Source organism: Sciurus vulgaris (assembly GCF_902686455.1).
Source record: "Sciurus vulgaris genome assembly, chromosome: 1".
Taxonomy (NCBI): Eukaryota; Metazoa; Chordata; class Mammalia; order Rodentia; family Sciuridae; genus Sciurus; species Sciurus vulgaris.
The window spans coordinates 42,393,807-42,414,185 of record NC_136461.1 but is presented as its reverse complement, the minus strand read 5'-3'; the positions used below and the strand labels follow the sequence as shown (position 1 = coordinate 42,414,185).

At 43.5% G+C, this 20,379-nt stretch overlaps 1 protein-coding gene across 1 annotated transcript; it reads left to right on the top strand.

Moving 5' to 3' along the window:
- Positions 1-12,813: 12,813 nt before the first annotated feature.
- On the top strand, positions 12,814-18,843 carry CZIB (CXXC motif containing zinc binding protein). The gene is made up of 8 exons (XM_079133982.1): positions 12,814-12,911; positions 13,130-13,213; positions 14,239-14,295; positions 14,750-14,831; positions 15,016-15,047; positions 16,582-16,659; positions 17,374-17,439; positions 18,585-18,843. The coding sequence occupies exons 1-8, from the start codon at positions 12,906-12,908 to the stop codon at positions 18,660-18,662; spliced, it is 483 nt and encodes a 160-aa protein (XP_078990108.1). The 5' UTR covers positions 12,814-12,905; the 3' UTR covers positions 18,663-18,843.
- The last annotated feature ends 1,536 nt before the right edge of the window (positions 18,844-20,379 follow it).

Here is a 20,379-nt window from a genome sequence, read left to right as displayed (position 1 = left end):
GAATTTTTAAAATTTTTCTTTTAGTTGTTGATGAACCCTTTATTTTATTCATTTATTTATTTGCGGTGCTGAGATTCAAACCCAGTGCCTCACACGTGTAAGACAAGTGCTGTACCACTGAGTCCCAACCCCAGCCCTCTGATTGGATTCTTAATCATTTTTGCAGGTTTTGTGGTTTGGAAGATTTGTTCTTATCTTCCAGAATCTGGTCTGTGAAAAGGGTCACAAATGTCTCTCCCTTCAGGGTAACTTGGTTCCTCTTGTCAACATTTTGTCCTACCTGCATTTCCTTGCAGCTGACTCCTGCAGCTTGGGGCAATGCCTGTATTGTCCCAAGGCAGAGTGGAGACCTCTTAAGCATCCTTAAAAGATCCAGGACCTGGTCTAACCAGCCTTTCCAGATCCCCTCCTTCCATGTCTCCTGTTCTCCAGCATTAGGAAAGAACTTAGCAGAATCCCAGAACACAAGAAAAGATAGAACAACCATTTATGCCCCACAGCACCTTGGATTTAAAAGTGACACATTTTTCCCTCTAGTCTCAAACTGATTTGGGCCCTTGCTCAGGTGGCTTGCATTTTATTTTATTTTATTTTATTTATTTATTTACTTTTTTATTGTAAACAAATGGGATACATGTTGTTTCTCTGTTTGTACATGGCGTAAAGGCATACCATTTGTGTAATCATAAATTTACATACAGTAATGTTGTTTGATTCATTCTGTTATTTTTTCCCTTCCCCCCACCCCTCCCACCCCTCCCACCCCTCTTTACCCTCTATACAGTACTTTCTTCCTCTATACTTGCCCCCCTCCCTAACCCTAACTCTAACCCTAACATTAACCCTTCCCTCCCCCCCATTATGTGTCATCCTCCACTTATTAGCGATATCATTCGTCCTTTGGCTTTTTGAGATTGGCTTATCTCACTTAGCATGATATTCTCCAATTTCATCCATTTGCCTGCAAATGCCATAATTTTGTCATTCTTTATGGCTGAGTAATATTCCATTGTATATATATACCACAGTTTATTTATCCACTCATCAATTGAAGGGCATCTAGGTTGGTTCCACAGTCTGGCTATTGTGAATTGAGCAGCTATGAACATTGATGTGGCTGTATCTCTGTAGTATGCTGATTTTAAGTCCTTTGGGTATAGGCCAAGGAGTGGGATAGCTGGGTCAAATGGAGGGTCCATTCCAAGTTTTCTAAGAAATCTCCACACTGCTTTCCAGAGTGGCTGCACTAATTTGCAGCCCCACCAGCAATGTATGAGTGTACCTTTCTCCCCACATCCTCGCCAACACCTGTTGCTTGTATTTTTGATAATCGCCATTCTAATTGGGGTGAGATGGAATCTTAGGGTGGTTTTGATTTGCATTTCTCTTATCACTAGAGATGTTGAACATTTTTTCATATGTTTATTGATTGCTTGTACATCTTCTGTGAAGTGTCTGTTCATTTCCTTAGCCCATTTGTCGATTGGATTATTTGTATTGTTGGTGTAGAGTTTTTTGAGTTCTTTATAGATTCTGGAGATTAGTGCTATATCTGAAGTATGATTGGCAAAGATATTCTCCCACTCTGTAGGCTCTTTCTTCACATTACTGATAGTTTCCTTTGCTGAGAGAAAGCTTTTTAGTTTGAATCTATCCCAGTTATTGATTCTTGCTTTTATTTCTTGTGCTATGGGAGTCCTGTTGAGGAAGTCTGGTCCTAGGCCGACATGTTGAAGATCGGGACCTACTTTTTCTTCTATAATCTGCAGAGTCTCTGGTCTGATTCCAAGGTCCTTAATCCATTTTGAGTTGAGTTTTGTGCAGGGTGAGAGATATGGGTTTAGTTTCATTCTGTTGCATATGGATTTCCAATTCTCCCAGCACCATTTGTTGAAGAGGCTATCTTTTCTCCATTGCATATTTTTGGCGCCTTTGTCTAGTATTAGAAAGTTGTATTTATTTGGGTTTGTGTCCGTGTCCTCTATTCTGTACCATTGATCTACCTGTCTATTTTGGTACCAGTACCATGCCGTCTTTGTTACTATTGCTTTGTAATAAAGTTGAAGTTCGGGTATTGCGATACCCCCTGCTTCATTTTTCCTGCGAAGGATTGCTTTAGCTATTCTGGGTTTCTTATTCTTCCAAATGAATTTCATGATTGCTTGCTCTATTTCTGTAAGGTACGTCATTGGGATTTTAATTGGGATTGCATTGAATCTGTATAGCACTTTTGGTAGTATGGCCATTTTGACAATATTAATTCGGCCTATCCAAGAACATGGGAGATCTTTCCATCTTCTAAGGTTTTCTTTAATATCTTTCTTTAGTGTTCTGTAGTTCTCATTGTAGAGGTCTTTCACCTCTTTTGTGAGATTGATTCCCAAGTATTTTATTTTTTTCGATGCTATCGTGAATGGGGTAGTTTTCATAATTTTTCTTTCTGAGGATTCATCACTTATGTATAAAAATGCATTGGATTTATGAGCATTGATCTTGTAACCTGCCACTTTACTGAATTCACTTATGAGTTCTAACAGTTTTCTGGTGGAATTTCCTGGTTCCTCTAAGTATATAATCATATCATCCGCAAATAGGGATAGTTTGAGTTCTTCTTTTCCTATTCGTATTCCTTTAATTTCCTTGGTCTGTCTAATTGCTCTGGCTAGAGTCTCAAGAACTATCTTGAATAGGAGTGGTGAAAGAGGGCATCCCTATCTTGTTCCAGTTTTTAGGGGGAATGCTTTCAGTTTTTCACCATTTAGAATGATATAGGCCATGGGCTTAGCATAGATGGCCTTTACAATGTTAAGGAATGTTCCCACTATCCCTATTTTTTCTAGTGTTTTGAGCATGAAGGGGTGCTGTATTTTATCAAATGCTTTTTCTGCATCTATTGAAATAATCATGTGATTCTTGACTTTAAGTCTATATGGTGAATTACATTTATTGATTTCCGGATGTTGAACCAACCTTGCATCCCTGGGATAAAACCCACTTGATCGTGGTGCACTATCTTTTTAATATGTTTTTGTATGCGATTTGCTAAAATTTTATTGAGAATTTTTGCGTCAATGTTCATTAATGATATCGGTCTGAAATTTTCTTTCCTCGATTTGTCTCTGTCTGGCTTGGGTATCAGGGTAATATTGGTTTCATAGAATGAGTTTGGGAGGGTACCCTCCTCTTCTATTTCATGGAATACTTTGAGAAGTATTGGAATGAGCTCTTCTTTAAAGGTTTTGTAGAACTCGGCTGAGAACCCATCTGGTCCTGGACTTTTCTTTGTTGGTAGGCTTTTGATGACCTCTTCTACTTCATTACTTGAAATTGTTCTATTTAAATTGTGTATGTCCTCCTCGTTCAATTTAGGCAATTCATATGTCTCTAGAAACCTGTTGATGTCTTCGAAATTTTCTATTTTGTTGGAATATAGATTTTCCAAATAGCTTCTAATTATGTTTTGTATTTCAGTCGTGTCTGTTGTGATATTTCCTTGTTCATTCCGAATTTTAGTGATTTGGGTTTTCTCTCGTCTTCTCTTTGTTAGAGTGGCTAAGGGTTTATCAATTTTGTATATTTTTTCAAAGAACCAACTATTTATTTTGTCAATTTTTTGTATTGTTTCTTTTGTTTCAATTTCGTTGATTTCAGCTCTGAGTTTAACTATTTCCTGTCTTCTACTACTTTTGGTGTTGGTCTGTTCTTCTTTTTCTAGGGCTTTGAGCTGTAGTGTTAGGTTGTTTATTTGTTGATTTTTACTTCTTTTATTGAATGCGCTCCATGAAATAAATTTTCCTCTAAGTACTGCTTTCATAGTGTCCCAAAGATTTTGATATGATGTTTCTTTGTTCTCATTTACCTCTAAGAATTTTTTAATTTCCTTCCTAATATCTTCTGTTATCCATTCATCATGTAATAGCATATTGTTTAATCTCCAGTTGTTGGAGTAGCTTCTGTTTTTTACTCTTTCATTTATTTCTAACTTCAATCCATTATGATCTGATAGAATACAAGGTAGTGTCTCTATCTTCTTGTATTTGCTTACATTAGCTTTGTGGCATAATATATGGTCTATTTTAGAGAAGGATCCATGTGCTGCTGAGAAGAAAGTGTATTCGCTCTTGGTTGGATGGTATATTCTATAAATGTCCGTTAAGTCTAAATTATTGATTGTGTTATTGAGATCTATGGTTTCTTTGTTCAATTTTTGTTTGGAAGATCTGTCCAGTGGTGAGAGAGGCATGTTAAAATCACCTAGTATTATTGTGTTATGGTCTATTTGGTTTCTGAAATTGAGAAGGATTTGTTTGACATACATGGATGAGCCACTGTTTGGGGCATAGATGTTTATGATTGTTATGTCTTGCTGATTTATGGTTCCCTTAAGCAGTATGTAATGTCCTTCTTTATCCCTTCTGACTAGTTTTGACTTGAAGTCCACATTATCTGAAATGAGGATGGATACCCCAGCTTTTTTGCTGAGTCCATGTGCATGGTATGTTTTCCCCCATCCTTTCACCTTTAGTCTATGGGTATCTCTTTCTACGAGGTGAGTCTCTTGCAGGCAACATATTGTTGGATCTTTCTTTTTGATCCAATCTGCCAGTCTATGTCTTTTGATTGATGAGTTCAGGCCATTAATATTCAGGGTTATTATTGAGATATGATTAGTATTCCCAATCATTTGGTTCATTTTATTTATTTATTTATTTATTTATTTTGAGACGACTTGGTTCTTCCTTTATTTGCCAATCCCTTTAGGATAGTTCCTCCCATGCTGATTTGTTTCTTTGTTTTTCATCTCTTCCTCGTGGAATATTTTGCTGAGAATGTTCTGTAATGCTGGCTTTCTTTTTGTAAATTCTTTTAGCTTTTGTTTATCATGGAAGGATTTTATTTCATCATCAAATTTGAAGGTAAGTTTTGCTGGGTATAAGATTCTTGGTTGGCATCCATTTTCTTTCAGGGCTTGAAAAATGTTGTTCCAGGCCCTTCTAGCTTTTAGGGTCTGGATTGAAAAATCTGCTGATATCCGTATTGGTTTCCCCCTGAATGTAATTTGATTCCTCTCTCTTGCGGCCTTTAAAATTCTGTCTTTATTTTGTATGTTAGGTATTTTCATTATAATGTGCCTTGGTGTGGGTCTGTTGTAATTTTGTATATTTGGAGTCCTATAAGCCTCTTGTACTTGATCTCCCATTTCATTCTTCAGATTTGGGAAATTTTCTGATAGTATTTCATTGAATAGATTGTTCATTCCTTTGGTCTGTTTCTCTAAGCCTTCCTCAATCCCAATAATTCTTAAATTTGGCCTTTTCATGATATCCCATAGTTCTTGGAGATTCTGTTCATGATTTCTTACCATCTTCTCTGTTTGTTCAACTTTGTTTTCAAGGTTAAATATTTTATCTTCAATATCTGATGTTCTGTCTTCCAGGTGTTCTATTCTATTGGTTATGCTTTCTATGGAGTTCTTAATTTGGTTTATTGTTTCCTTCATTTCAAGGATTTCTGTTTGTTTTTTTTTCAATATTTCTAACTCTTTATTGAAATGATCTTTTGCTTCCTGTATTTGCTCTTTTAACTGTCGATTGGTGCGATCATTCAGTGCCTGCATTTGCTCTTGCATCTCGTCATTTGCTTCCCTGATCATTTTAATTATGTACATTCTGAACTCCCTTTCTGTCATTTCTTCTGCCATGCTGTCGTTGGGTTTCATTGATGTACCATCTAGATTTGTTTGCAGCATTTTCTTTCCTTGTTTTCTCTTATTGTTCAGGTATCAGTTGACTGCTGTGATATTGCAGATTTCCTCTATTGTCTTATAATATCCCTGAAGCTTTCTAGTATATCCCCTCTTAGCCTTCAGTAGCCTGAAGTCTTGGAGGTAGTTGATAATGCGGGGCTCCACAAGGAAGCTGACTCCCTAGGGGAGGTGGCCTTCCGGTGGGGTATATTCCCTGCTAGTGGGCAGAGGTACCTTCACTTGCTGATGAATGGTCATCCAAAGGGGAAGTATGATGTGGGCTGATGCAAGGCCAGTTTGGGTCTGTGTCTCTGATTTTACAGTCCTTTTGGGAGAACCTCACCCGACAGGGAGGACTCACCCAGTGGGGAGGTCTCGCTGGTCGGTTTCCCTCCCAGAGGTTCCGTTCAATTCACAACTACCACCTGGGCTGGGCAGCCTTCTTCTGCTATGTTCCCAGGGACCCAGACCTACCTCCTGGGCCTGGAAGCCTCGCCCTTCCCAGATGAATCTACTTAGGCTGCCTCTCCTCAGAGAAGCTGCCTGCAGACCTGGAGCCTTCGCTCCGCCCCTCAGTTTGTCTGTGGGGCTCTTCCACCAAGAAGCCGCCTAGGCCCTGGTACCCTGCTCTGCACTTTTCGCCTGGCTATGCGGCCCCTCCTCTGAGCTGGCACCTGGAGCCCCTTACAATCGCTTCGAGTCCCAGTGACCCGCCACACGCCTTTTCCTCCGGCAGCCACCTGGTGTTCCCTGCGGTCGCTCTAAGTCCAAGTGACCCACCACGCACCTCCTTCTCCGCCAGGCAGTCACCCAGAGATCTGGTGCGTCACAAGTCCCAGGAACTCACTGTGCACCTTCTTGTCCCGACTGCCACCCGTAGCCCTGGTGCAGTCACTTCGAGCCCAAGCACCCCGCCGTGCTCCTCCTCCTTCTCCAGACAACCCCCCTGTGTTCAGGAGCGGATGCTCTGGGACCAAACCACTCACCATGCTGTTCCACCGGATAGCCGCCCAGAGCCCTGGCGCAGCTGCTCCAATTCCAAGTGACGTGCCGAGCCCGTATTTCTCCTTCTCCTCTGGGCAGCCCCCTGTGTTCAGGGGTGGTCGCTTTCAGTCCAAACAGCTCACCAAGCACCTTCTCCTTTGGGCAGCCTCCCAGAGCCCGGGTGGGTTGTGCCGAGTCCAAGCGCTGTGCCGAGCGGCCTCCTTTTCGATGCTCCCAGTTGTCAGCGTTCACTGCTCCAGCGGGGGCGGGAGGGGCGTCTCGCCGACAGCTCTACTTCATAAAGTTCCCTGTTTTCCGGGCTACCGCCCCGTCCGGGACACCTGCCCAATGGGAGACACTCCCCCGGCGGCTTTGAGTTGGTCCCAAGTCTCTCTATATCTCCTCTTCTTGAGTCCTGAGTCCTGGAGCAACACGAAACGCAGCCACCCTCTAGTCCGCCATCTTGAATCTCCCCGTGGCTTGCATTTTAGATGGGTATCAGGCAGCTAAGGAGTAGGAAAAGCTGCCATTTTGAGCATAGGAGGGAGAAACTCACATATTGGGCATTTTTTTTTTAAACCATTTTTCCCCCTTTTGTAAAACTATTCTCTTAAGATGTGGTGTTATAGTTTGTTTCCCTTTGGAAACCATTTTTCTATTCCCCCAACTGGTAATACAGGTTTGGATGCAGAAAATTATCAAGCATCTCCTTTTTCTCAACCGTGATTGGATCATCCCCTGGTATTACTTTTGAAGATGAGGCTCCCCTCTGAATTAAACACACACAAAGAACAAAAACAATTAAATGAACAAAAGAGAACAGAATATGGGCGCCTGTGCCCAGGAAACTCTTTGGCTAGGGGACATATCTCCCAATCCTGGAGCCTCTAGCAGTGAGTTCCCACCTTTCCTTCCTTAAATCTGGCTGGGGCTTCACTCAAAATGGAAGATACTAACTTGATAACTTACTTATTTTAAGGGAGGACATTTGCCAGCTACCTGTGCCTTTAGAATTTGTCTTTCACATTCCCTTAGTCCTTATGGGTCCTCATAGAGGACCATGATTTCATATTATACTCCTCAATATGAAGTGGGAGGCCAGCCTGTTAGTGCTCAGGTTGATATTCCCTCTAAGAAAATGAATGATTTGGCTCATTGAACTAGGAGAGATAAGGGGTAGTTTTATTCTAAGTCAGACAAAACTTTGTCTTTTGTCCTGCCAGAGGAAGGGAGTACAGAAGAAAAGGTATCTTGTGAGAGTCTGGAGAAGGCAGTACAATTTTAAAGCTAAAGGAGCTCTATTTTGAGAATTTCTCATAACAGGTACCTGTTTAAGAAGTGGAGACCAGCGACAGACTTGGTGTAGAAGCATTGCTGAACAGGGAAAGGCTGTTCGGCTCACACTCTGGGGATTAATGGGTCACCTCTTTCCCAAAGACCTCAGGTCAGAGTAAGACTTCATCTCAGGATCCAAGATGCACTGGGTGAGGGTACGCTCCAACATCAGGCCACGGCAAAAAGAAACAGACTGGTTGATATTTGGTACTCCTGAGGGCTGTCAGGGTCAGACTCAGGACATGAGACCGTCATGCAGCACTGGGAATGGCCCCATCAGCTGCCTTCAGTTATCTCAAGCCTTCCTCTCTGCCACACACCAACTTTCTCTCACAGAAAAGAAACTGAAGCAAGTCAGGATGGAAATTCTCAACACCTGGGTGAAGGGGAAATTGGATCCACCTACCCAGCAAGCCCATCACCTGAGTCTTAAGTCTAGCAGCTGTGCTAGTCAGGTTTAACTAGCTGACAGGTGCCCAGTGTTCAAAAAAAGATTGTTCGCTAAGAAAAAAGCACAGAGGAAAGAAATGAGAGCTCCTTTGTCCATATTACCCTTTTGTAGATACCTGTACAGTGTAGGCTGCAGGCCTCGCCAATTTCCTTCTGGGTTCTGGTCTCACAAACTTAAAAGAATAAAATCCACATGTAGCTCGAAAGCTTGGTCCTTGTCCCCATTGCCAATTCATGTCAATTTAATAAGGAGGACATGGTTTTGAGAAAAAGGAAAAAGTAGTTTTATTGTTTTGCTAGCAAAGGAGAAACACCGGGGACACTTGTCCCCAAGGCTATGATTTTCCCATTAGGGAAAACGAGGCTTTTAAAGAAACTATTCAAAGGCTACATTCCAGGTGTGTCCTGACAGGGGGTTCCATGTATACCCTGAAGTTGTGTTGAAGTTCACTTCTTAGATCCTCTGAAAGATGTCTCCTTCCTGTGGTGGGTTTGTTTAACAACAATTAACTAAGGAAAGAAGAGATAACACTGTCTCCCTAATCTTGTTAGGGAGGGGGAGAGGGGAGAAAAGAGAAAAGAACATAAGCCTCCCAGCAAGGAGGGCTATATTCAAAATGGAAAGTGGACGGCTGTTACACATGGACAGTGGCAAAAGGGAAGAGTGAACAGAGCACCACAAACCAGACATGGAGAATAGAGTTTCAGAAAAGGCTGAATGGAGAAAGCAACCAGAAATGAATTGGGGTAACTTAAGATAACCAATAATCAATGAAAACCGGAAGGAAACGCCAAATGTCACAAAGCTGGGCTTTCTGGGAAACTGAGACAGTGCAAAGAGCCCCTCTTCAAACCCCGATTCGGTGTATTAAGTCAGAAGGATTTTCAGACATGTTGCTCTGAGTAACAAGAATGAATTTATTGAAGGGATAGAGAAAAGGAAAGGGGACACTTTCAAGGGAGAGAGTGGATCCTCTCAGGAGAGAAACAATGTGTCTCTCTTGCACTCCAGTTTTATTGGGGGGTCTCAGGGAAGTTTCCAGGGTCTTGCCCAGGTCCTTGACTTTTGACAGGGTGACATCAGACTTTCAGGTAACTATTGCCATGACAATGCTAGGTTCCCTTGGCCCGTGCTGAGCAATTGTACTTGAATTCTTAATCATTTTTTATAGGTTTTATGGTTTGGAAGAATTATTCTTATCTTCTAGAATCTGTTCTATGAAAGGTCACAACTATCTCTCTTCAGAGAAACGAGTTCCTTTTGTCAACATTATTTCCTGTCTGCATTTTCTTGCAGATAACAGGTAGTTTGCTGAGGAATGTGACATATCCTGTCTACATAGGCCAGGTAGAGCTGCAGATAAATTGCTTTTGGCAAAGAAAGTATGTGGGGGTCAACACTTTGGGTCCGTTGTGTAGAATTATTCTCTGTAACCTCATTTCCCCACTGTAGGTAAGAGTGATGAGGGTCTGGTAATGAGAAAATTGGCTAATGTTGGGTATGGAAAATGACAGACCCCAGAGTGGTGTGACCTGGGAAGAGGGAAAGGAGAGGAAAGCAGCACATTGATGGCACTGATCCTTTCCCAGTGCATTCTTTCCCAGTGACAGAACAATCCCTAGAAAAGAAGCCAAAGCATTGATCCTGCCCCAAATAAATCCTTTCCCAGTGACAGTACAACAGACCCTAGAGGAAAAGAGATAAGCACTGAATGCTGAACTCTACACCCTCCATCCTTGCCCATGAAAAACACTGCTTAGTTAAAACAAGTTTCAAAATCTCACAACCTGTTCCTGAATGCCCAAACTGACACATTTTTGTTAAAGAATTAAGTCATCTTTCAGACCCCTTCTGTAACCGGGGCCATTTTCTACCCAGAAGGTGAGCCCCTCTGATGCCTGACTCCACTGCTGAATAAAAGGCACTGCTGATCTACAAAGTCTGCTCCCATCCTGGTATTTGTGCTTTCATTATGGTGCTGTTATGGTTTGGATGTGAGGTGTCCCCCAAAAGTTCACATGTGAGACAATGTAGGAAGGTTCAGAGGAGAAATGATTGGATTGTAAGAGTATTAACTCAATCAGAGAATTACTCCCTGATGGGATTAATTAAAGTGGTAGGGTGTGGCTGGAAGAGATTGGAATTGGGGCATGACTTTGGGGTATATACTTTGTACCTGGAGAGTGGAGACTCTCTCTGCTTCTTGACCACTGTGATGTGAACTGCTTCCCTCTGCCCCTCTCTCCTGCTATGATGTTCGGCCTCCTGGATCCCCAAGGAATGGAGAGAGCCTTCTGCGGACTAAGACTTCTGAAACCGTGAGCCTTCAAATAAACCTTTTCTCTTCTACAGCTGTGCTGGTCAGATCCTTTTCGTCACCAGTGAAAAAGTTGACTAAACAGGTGCCAAAACCGTTTTGGTGATTTTTGTTTACAAGAGCAATAAGATAGTCTGGTGGTACATTAGACATCCAAATTTTAAACAGAGGACCTCTAGAGTTAGAAAAGTTTCAAATGGGCTGAACCTTTTGATGTTGATGCTCACACTCCTGGATGGTACTAAACAGTAAATATATGACAGGATGTGGCAGGTGGGACCCCAGAGAAATGCCAGCAGAAAGGGAGTGTCCAGTTGTAGGGGTCACAGAGAGGACATGGACACAAGGAAACCAACTGGAGAGGAGCCTAGAAACAGACTCATGGACAAATAGAGGAGGAGCAATTTGGAGAAGGCATCATTTCCAAATCTGTGAGGCACCCCCAGATGCCAGAGAATGGGAATTTTTGACTCAATTTCATGAGAAACAAAATCGAGTCAGAAAAGCATGAATATACTGGGAAGGCTTTTATTTGGAATTCCAAGAAGGAAGAGAAGACCAGGAGAGTGTGGGGCTGGTCACAGACACAGGAGTGAGCTAGGTTTATTGAAGTCAGAATGGGGGACAGGCAGTTAGTGTAGAAATAGGGGATGGGGGTCAAATAGAGGAAATGGAGGCCACGAGAGCCATCTGCCTCTGGAAGTTGGAGACTGCCCCTGGGAGAATGGAATGTCAAGGATCTCCCAGAGCCCATTGATTACCAAATTTACCTGCCCTTATCAAGGATGCAGGCAAGGAGCTGCTAATTAATGCCCCCTGGGCCCTTGCCTGGCTGAATTACTTTGGTCTTACCCCTGCCCCATCCGCTTCTCAGTTTTTACATCTCATGTGCAAAACCAGGCCTAGTCAAGTAGGCAGGAAGGAAAGATAAGGGGGAGAAAACTGGAGAACAAGAGACCTTAACCTATAAAAGATGTAGGGTGTGCTCACTTCTTGGGATTCTACAACATCAGTCATGGCCCTTCTCCCTCCTGGGAGAAGTCTGCATTATTACCTTTAAATAAAACCTGCTTAATATGCTTGCCTTGGCATGCTTCTCTAATGTTATACTTCAACACCTGGGGAAGCAGAACTCACAGTTAAACAGTGTTATCATTATTCTTATGAAAGGAATACTTGCAGGGGTGGGCTAGTTTAGGACAGTTAATTGGTTTCAGGTGCATTTCAAAGTTATTTTTCTTTTCCTGTGGGGGCACTTTTAAGGGAGGTGAATGTTACATTTTTTATATCGATGCTACATCCTGTGTAAACACCTTTACCTGTGATAAGGATGAGTTGTAATACCTGTTAAAAGAACGCATAGATGGGAGATGTAAAATCACAAATCAAGCAAACAAGTTAAAGGCTCTGGGACTTTGGCATTTGCGGATCTCAACAGTCTATCCTTTAGGCTGGTTTTCACTGGAGACTTATGGCGAGGGCATCCTGGCTTTAATGATGCACCTACGTTTTGAGACCCATAAAATTGAGAGTGAGACACACACCAAGCTTTTGGTATAAGACAAACTTTTAGTTGAAAAACTAGGAAAAGTACATACCATCTTTTAAATGATTGTTGGTTAAGAGTTAAGACCCCAGGAGTGCATGTGCCCTTTGTCCCCAAGATGGTCCCTGAACATCTCACTCCTGAGCAGGAGAAGCCAAAGTGATCTGAGAAGTCTCAGGGAAGGGACAGTAATGAAGAAGCAATCGAGAACTGTGGGGCAGGAACGGTCCTGTCCTCTTCGTGCTGGTACAAAATCGCATTCCAACAGACATCTGCAGCATGACCGATTCCTGGAGGCAGCTTTCAGCGCGTCTGAGCACCGGATAATCTCACACTCCAGGATTTCCGCGGTTCCAGTTCCCCTAATAGGAAAGGCCCGGAGAGGCAGGGTAGGCATAGGTGACCGCGGCATAGTTGCAGCGCCATGCCTTGCGGCCCGCACTGAGAGTGCGCAAATGTCTCCTCCTCTTTTACGACCAGCCAGAAAGTAGCCGTCGCAGTCGGCGCCGCGCTGAGCCGGGCCGCCATGGGGGTGAGGGGGAGGAGACCCGCCATTGGGAGCCGGGGTACCGGGGCGGGGATGGTAGCGGGGCGGTGATGAACACCTGGAAAGCAATATCTCCCGCCAGAGGAGAATGAAGGGAGTGGGCTCGCGCTGAGGTGGCGGGAGGTAGAGCGCGAGCAGGGAGGGCCGGCGCGGGTGTGCGCAGGCGCAACCGACACTCTCGGTCTGGTTCTCCCTCCCTTCAGAAAATCGCGCTGCAGCTGAAAGCGACGCTGGAAAACGTCACGAACCTCCGGCCCGTGGGCGAGGACTTCCGGTGGTACCTGAAGGTGCGCGGAGGGCGGGCCTTGTGACGCGGAAGGGAGGAGCTTCTGGAGGTGGTGGGCTCAGGGAGTTCCGGGAGGGGTGCCGGGAGGGGTGCCGGGAGGGACCTGGGCGGGAGGCGCCCCCTCCTGGTCTTGGTTTTGAACTGGAGTGGCAGCATGACAGATGTTTAACCAGGCATATTAAATGTTCGCGTTTTTCTGGACAAAAGTTTGGTTTGCTTTTTAAGTTCATTGGTCACTTTTTGACAGTCTTAGAACTTTTTTTCTTTGTAATTTTTTCTTTGTTAAATATTGAGCGGTCTGTAAACCGACACTAAATGAAATGCTAGTTGAATTAATCTTGTGATTATTAAAGTGGTAAATTTACCTTCTGTTTTATTTGTTGATCTGATCTTATTTATTGTGAAATATTTAAATTTTGTGCATGATCCACCCTTACTGGTAAGCCTTACCCCAGTGGCATGGTACGCAGAGGTACCGAAGAGTTTGTGGCCCTTCCCTTCAGAACTTCTGCCTTGTTCTCTAGGTTTGAGTCCTTGCATCCTTCTGAACCTGCCTAAAGTCCTGTCCTTCAGGAAGCTACCTTTGACCACTTGTATTTCCAAATATTTTGAAGCCTGAGTTTGAGTGTTTTAATACTGAATCAGTATTCTTTGGCTTCAGGAAGCCCAGAGTCAAGTGAAAGAGACATAAAGAATAACAGCATAGTGATGAATACTTGAACCTGGCATTGAGAGGACCTGTAGGAACACAAATGCCTAACCACAGAGTTGCTGGGACCTGTTAAGGCCATTTTTGAACCAAAATAGCCTTGAATCCCCAGACATTCTGGGCATTTTGTACAGGAGAGTGGGTACACCAACGTGAGAAACAACTTGTTCTTTGCCTAGAGATAAGTCTGGTTATGCCTTTGTCGGTCCTGGTTATAAGGGTGAGGTGAGCCTGCCTATTCACACTGTCCTTACTCTTCTCTCAGTGTCTGCCCGACTTAGCCAACTGCTTTACTAATACACTTTTCTCCTTCCAAGTTGAAATGTGGCAACTGTGGTGAGATTTCTGAGAAATGGCAGTACCTCCGGCTGATGGTAATGTTCCCCACCACTATCCCCGCCCACACACACATATACCTCTGGGCAGGGATTCAGGGAAACTGTCCCTCATTGCTCTGATCCTTTGGACCCTGCTGTTTGTGGTTTGGGAAGGTAGGCATCAGCATAATCAGTACTGGGAACAACAGTCATCTTTGGGATGTGAAGTAGAATTCAAAATCAAGGGGGGGAACCCTTTCCTCAGTGTCAAGCCTCCCCAAGATTCTTTTTTTTTTTTTAAATTGGTCTGAGGCTTGAACCCCACAATTTGCACATGCTAAACATATGCTCTACCACTGACTATACTCCCCAGTCCCTGGGATTGTCCTAGCAAAATCCTTTGCCTCTCTTGGTTTTGTTCCTTCAACTGGATAAGTGGTGGGACAGGATATCCTCAGGACCCTTGCATCTAACTGATATGTGACTAGACGCTCTGTTTACTTCTCCCCAGGATAGTGTGGCGGTGAAGGGAGGCCGTCACAGTGTCTCCATGGTCCAGAAGTGCAAACTCTGTGCACGGGAAAACTCTATAGGTAGGTCAGATTGGCCCACAGCTTCCTGATAGCAGACTGAAAGCAGGCTCACGTTCTGTGGATAAACTGAGGCCTCAGGTGCTAAAGCCTATGTAGCTATCTCTTTCCCAGGGCCACATATGGGCAATGAGATGGGGCCAGGGTATGGATTTAAGTCAACTTTGTCTTTTTTCTTATGTTTCAGATATTTTGAGTGGCACCATTGAATCTTACAATGTAAGTTTACTGCTATAGTGGCAGACGTGGTGGGTTTAAATCTAAACTGGGGGCTAGGAGGCCTGGGTTGTAGAATTTATTTCTTTAATTTCACTCACTTAGGTGCCCATTCACTCTGTCCCTCATTTATTCACCATATACTGAGTGTTTGCTAGGGAAAAGTCTCATAACTGGTCATTACAGTGCCTTCGTATAAGTGCTGTGCTGTTGGAGCTCAAGGGATTTCTAACCGAAGTTAGCTGCTCAGTTTCCATGACTGATAGTATATGCCTTATCTGCATCTTGGAGGACTAGCAAGCCTTCTCTGAAACTCTGTGGGGCAGTCCTTCGGTGTAACCCATGCTGGAGAGTGCCAATATTATTATTAGTTATGCCTTAACTACATACCAAATTAGCTCAAAGGTGAGAGGGTTGGGGTATGCCTTGGGTCTGTTTTTAAAAGGTAGTTATTTGTGTTCATTCTTTTCTTATTTGATATTTATTTAACATATTTGAATTGTGTCCAATTTTCATATTGGCCCAAATGTAAAGAGAGCAATTAAATGAGGGCTTACTCTCAAGTGAATTATAATGTAGCAAACAACAAAACAAGGCCCAACAGAGAAGTGCCTCACCAGTGCTAGACATGTGGTTAGTATGCAAGGAATGGATTTACAGTGAATGACAGCATGAGAGTGAATGTGTGGGCATGGCACTTGGGTCTGTAAGCCCTATGTGTCAGATAGGCATGAATTTCCTGGCTGCCCACCCCTAAACAGGTGTGCTCTTTACACGCACATCCCATTTCAAAGGCTTTAAGACAGACATCTGCCCTTGCAGTGTTATGGGTGGTTAGCACAAGGTTACAGCTAAGCGTACTATGACCGTTCACATCATCTGGAGACTTGGTAGCTTAATCTTCTTGTTCATATATATATTTTTTTGTTACTGGTTATTGAACTCGGGGGCAGTCAACCACTGAGCCACATCCCCAGCCCCATTTTGTATTTTAGAGATGGGTCTCACTGAGTTGCTTAGCACACTTTGCCATTACTAAGGTTGGCTTTGAACTCGAGATCCTCCTGCCTCAGTCTCCAGAACTGCTGGGATTATAGGTGTGTGCCCCGTACCCAGCTTCTTGTTCATATTTTTAGTGTTGATAATTTTATCTACCATTTTTGAGCATGGTGTTAGGTCCTGTGCTGGGCACTTTATATGCGTTTCAAATTCTCATTATCAACCTGTTAAGGTTTCCTCAGCTCCATTTGATAATTTAGGAATCTTGTGCCCAGAGGATGAGAGAGGCAGAGCTCAGCTTCACACCCAGACAGGTTGACCACAAAATCCATACTCTTTGCTGCCTCCATGTCCAAGAAGTTCCCATGGGGAGCAGTGCCCAAGGCAGGATTCTTTCAGAAGGGAATGAGTTGTTCCATGGTCCCATTGTAGGCTCATAGGCCAGTAAGGGCCCATATGGCAGGAATTACAGGGGCCATGAGGTTTTCTTTAGGGCCAAGATAAGATGAGCCTGCTTCCCCAACATACTTCTTTCTAGGTTGAAGACAATGAGAAGTTCAAGACAATAGTAGAGTTTGAGTGCCGGGGCCTTGAACCAGTTGATTTCCAGCCCCAGGTATGTGTGTGTCTTTACAGGGAACCTGTATCTTTGGGAAAGTGATGTAAGAAGTGACAGCAGAACTTAGCTTCCTGCAGAGGTTGTGGACTAGGAAGTCTCCATTCTAAGACTCTAATTGTCATTTATTGTCATTTATTAAATATCTTCTATATGCTGGGTACCAGGCCCATCACTTTTACATGTTACTTAATTTAATCATCACAGTAACCCTATGAAATGATTCATCCTATTTTTCAGAGGAAGAACGATCCTAAGAGATTTTGCAGCTTGCCCAGGGTCACACAGTTAGTGAGCAATGGAGCTGTAACTTGAACCCAGGTCCATCTGACTTCAGAGCCAATGTTCATCACTGTTTATTTGTACAGTATTCTCACCTCAAATCTGTGATATAAAGCAGAAGAGATAATATTGTCATCCCCATTCATAAGAAAACTAAGGTCCAAAAAGAAGGGTGACATGCCCCGGGCTGCTCAGCAAATCAGGGTAATGGAAGAGTTCATCCCACTCTTCTGGTCCAGGGATTTAATTTGGACAAAACACACTAGTCCTGAGGCAACTGCCAGGTCCTGGAAACAGCAGCTATTCCAGAACAGCTGCATCTCTCCTCCATCCCAAAGTCTTTTCTAGAAAAGCCAGCTCCCTAGCCAGTCTTCAGAGGCTAGCCCAGTGCCTTCTTTGCCCCACTAACTGCTACTTTCCTGTCCCCTGAAGGCTGGATTTGCTGCCGAGGGTGTGGAGTCAGGGACAGTCTTCAGTGACATTAATCTGCAAGAGAAGGTATGTGGCCTGGAGACAGCAAGGTGCTATAAGGCACCCAAAAAGAATTACCCTTTTGGTGAACATGGCTCATCAGTGGAAAGCTGGTTCTGCATTTTGTGCTTTTTGTTAGTGATTTTGCTGTTTAAATAGTCACAAGTGTACTGCTGTCTTGCTGTCTAGTTTCTACGTGCAAGAAAGCTGAGAGGTGCCTTATGGAGAAATTGGATAAACTTGGTTGAGGCATAAGTTACAGTGCTGTTGGCTCTGAATCAACAATAAATATAAAAAAGCATGTCTTTAAATAGAAAGAAACACAGGTAAAACAAAGTTATTGATCAGTTGATGAAAGTGTGACCAGAGGTTCACAGAATCCTAACCCTGTGTTTCCACTGGGAGCAGTAGTTGGATATTCATTAACTTTGTGTTTGTAGTGACTTTATAGAGCCTAACAACTAATCATCTGTATTACTGGACATGTTATCCTGCAGATAAAAGTTGTGCTCAGGCCTTAAAGGAAGAAAAGACAAGAACTTCATTCCAAACTGGATATGGTAGCACATATTTTTTTGCAGTGCTGGGACTTGAACCCTGGACTTATATATACGCTAGGCAAGCACTGTTCCACTGAGCCAGAGCCCCAGCCCTGGTGGCACATGTTTTTAGTCTTGGTGCTCTACAGAGGCTGAGGCAGCAGGCTCACTTGAGCCCAGGAGTTCAAGGCCAGCATAGCAACCTAGGAAGACCCTGACCTAAATCAAGAGAAAAAAACAACAATAAGAAACCCACTTCATTCCATCTGCATAGCACCTACTAACAACAGTAGCTGGCATTTACTGAGCTCCTCTTTGTGCCAGCCATTGTGCCAAGTACTTTAACATGTATTTCCTGATTTGATTCTTTGAATATTCAATCTGAAATCTATTGTCATCTTTTTATTTATTTATTTTTTTTGTAAGAGAAGAGGACTGAGGTGCAGTCTTATCCATAATCACAAAAACTGGAAGAGCCAGAGTTTAGTCCTGAGCTGTCTGTCTCTGTTCAGGGTCATACATGTTCATGAATAGTTGAGTCTGAGCCTAAGTCTGAGTGGGACCTCATAAATCCCAGTTCTCCACTCTCCACACTCTTTCTGGAGAGACTAATTCTGTCCTCTTACTTTATAGGATTGGACTGACTATGATGAGAAGGCTCAGGAGTCTGTGGGAATCTATGAGGTCACTCACCGATTTGTGAAGTGCTGAACTTTCTTCCTACACCCTTGCTCTTAAGAACGGAGAGGAAACAAAGTGCCCCAAACAGCAGCACCCATGGAGACTGATTCCTTCATCCCTCATCTGGTTGCTGTACAGAGCCTTCGCAATCTGCATGCTGGGGTTTGTCACAGTTCCCAAGCCCCATCAATAAAGCCCTGTTTGTACCACATTGGTGTGTGAGGGTAGTCAGGGAGCAGCCCTTCCCTCCACAAAGAATTCATACTGAAGGTCTTTGACTGCTTTCTGGCAACTTCCCACAGTTTAAATCCCTGCACTTGATCTAGTTTTCAAAATATGCAGGTGTACATGGCTTCTAAGGGCTTTCCAGTTCTTGGAAAGTGGGCAGGGAAACCTATGGAATGGTGCCCCCAAGCTTAGCAGTTCTGTGTCTAAACACTGCATTGACCAGCTTGGCTCTCAGGAAAACCCAGGCATCTCTGTTAGCTGGAATCTCTTCACATTCCAGCACTCCACTTCTGGCATATAGAATTCCTGACTGATGGTCATCAGATCTCAGCCCACTGCTGTGATGGGGCACTCCTGGCCCATCAGGAGAGGTATGAAAGTTCTTCCTTGTTCTAAGTCAGCCCCTGTGCTCCCTGAAACAACTCCATATGGTCTCCATTTGTACTCTTGTGGCCATACCTCAGTGTCTGCGCCCAGGCAGTCCTTTGGAATTGTAAAGACAGTAGTCAGACCTGATCAGCCTCTTGGGCCTGGTTCCTGGGCCAGATATCCACACAGCTGACATGGTTGTGAAGTACACTGCTAGGCCATGGGACACTTGTGCCTTCCCTCTGAACCCACCATTGGGAATACCTGTTGCCAGAGACCTCATTTCTTCAGAGTTCTGGAGCCTAAAATTCTTTGGAAAAACAAATTAGTGTATGTTTCTCACTTCCTGACAACAGGACAGGGTTTACCAACGCCCAGGCTAGTTGTGATGCTCTAGAAAGGGGATTCTCTGGTTTCAGGGAAAGCTAGCCAAGTCCAGGGGTAATGAGGAGGTATATACCTTGTTATCTTTCCAAGTCTGGCAGCCATACTGTTTCCCTGTGTTCCCTACTCCCTGGGCTCTTCTGTACCTGACAGCAAGGCTTCAATCCTCCCTCAGCCAGCCCCCACCTGCTGGATCCAGTCTGCTGTCTTACCTGGAAGCAAGGACACATTAGGCGGGGAAGCAGCCATTCTTGTTTTTAGTCTCTGCATCCACCAATGTGTAAGTTCAAAAGTCAAACACGAAAGGGACCTTAAGGTTTTCTTTATATTTTAAATTAATTTGCCATCTTTCAGGAGGTATGGGGGACCCAAATAGTCATGAACAGATTAAAGGAACAATGAAATAGATTGTCAATAGGTGCAGAAAAGATATTCAGTAAAATTCAATACCCATTTAACAACAAACAAACAAAAAATGCTTAGCAAACTAGGAATAAAGGGGAACTACCCTTGTGTCACAAAGGATATCAACAGAAAATCTAGAGAAAGTGCCATGTTTGGTAAATGATGAAATGTTTTAAGTATTATACTTGGTCAGGGTGAGATAAGGATGCTCTCAATCACTACTTCTATTCATTGTGCTAGAGATCCCACCCCTATAAGGCAATTTAAAAAGTAAAATGAAAGGTTGGGTATGGTGGCACACATCCCAGCAGCTTTGAGGCTGAAGTAGGAGGATCACAAGTTCTAGCCAGCTTCAGCAATT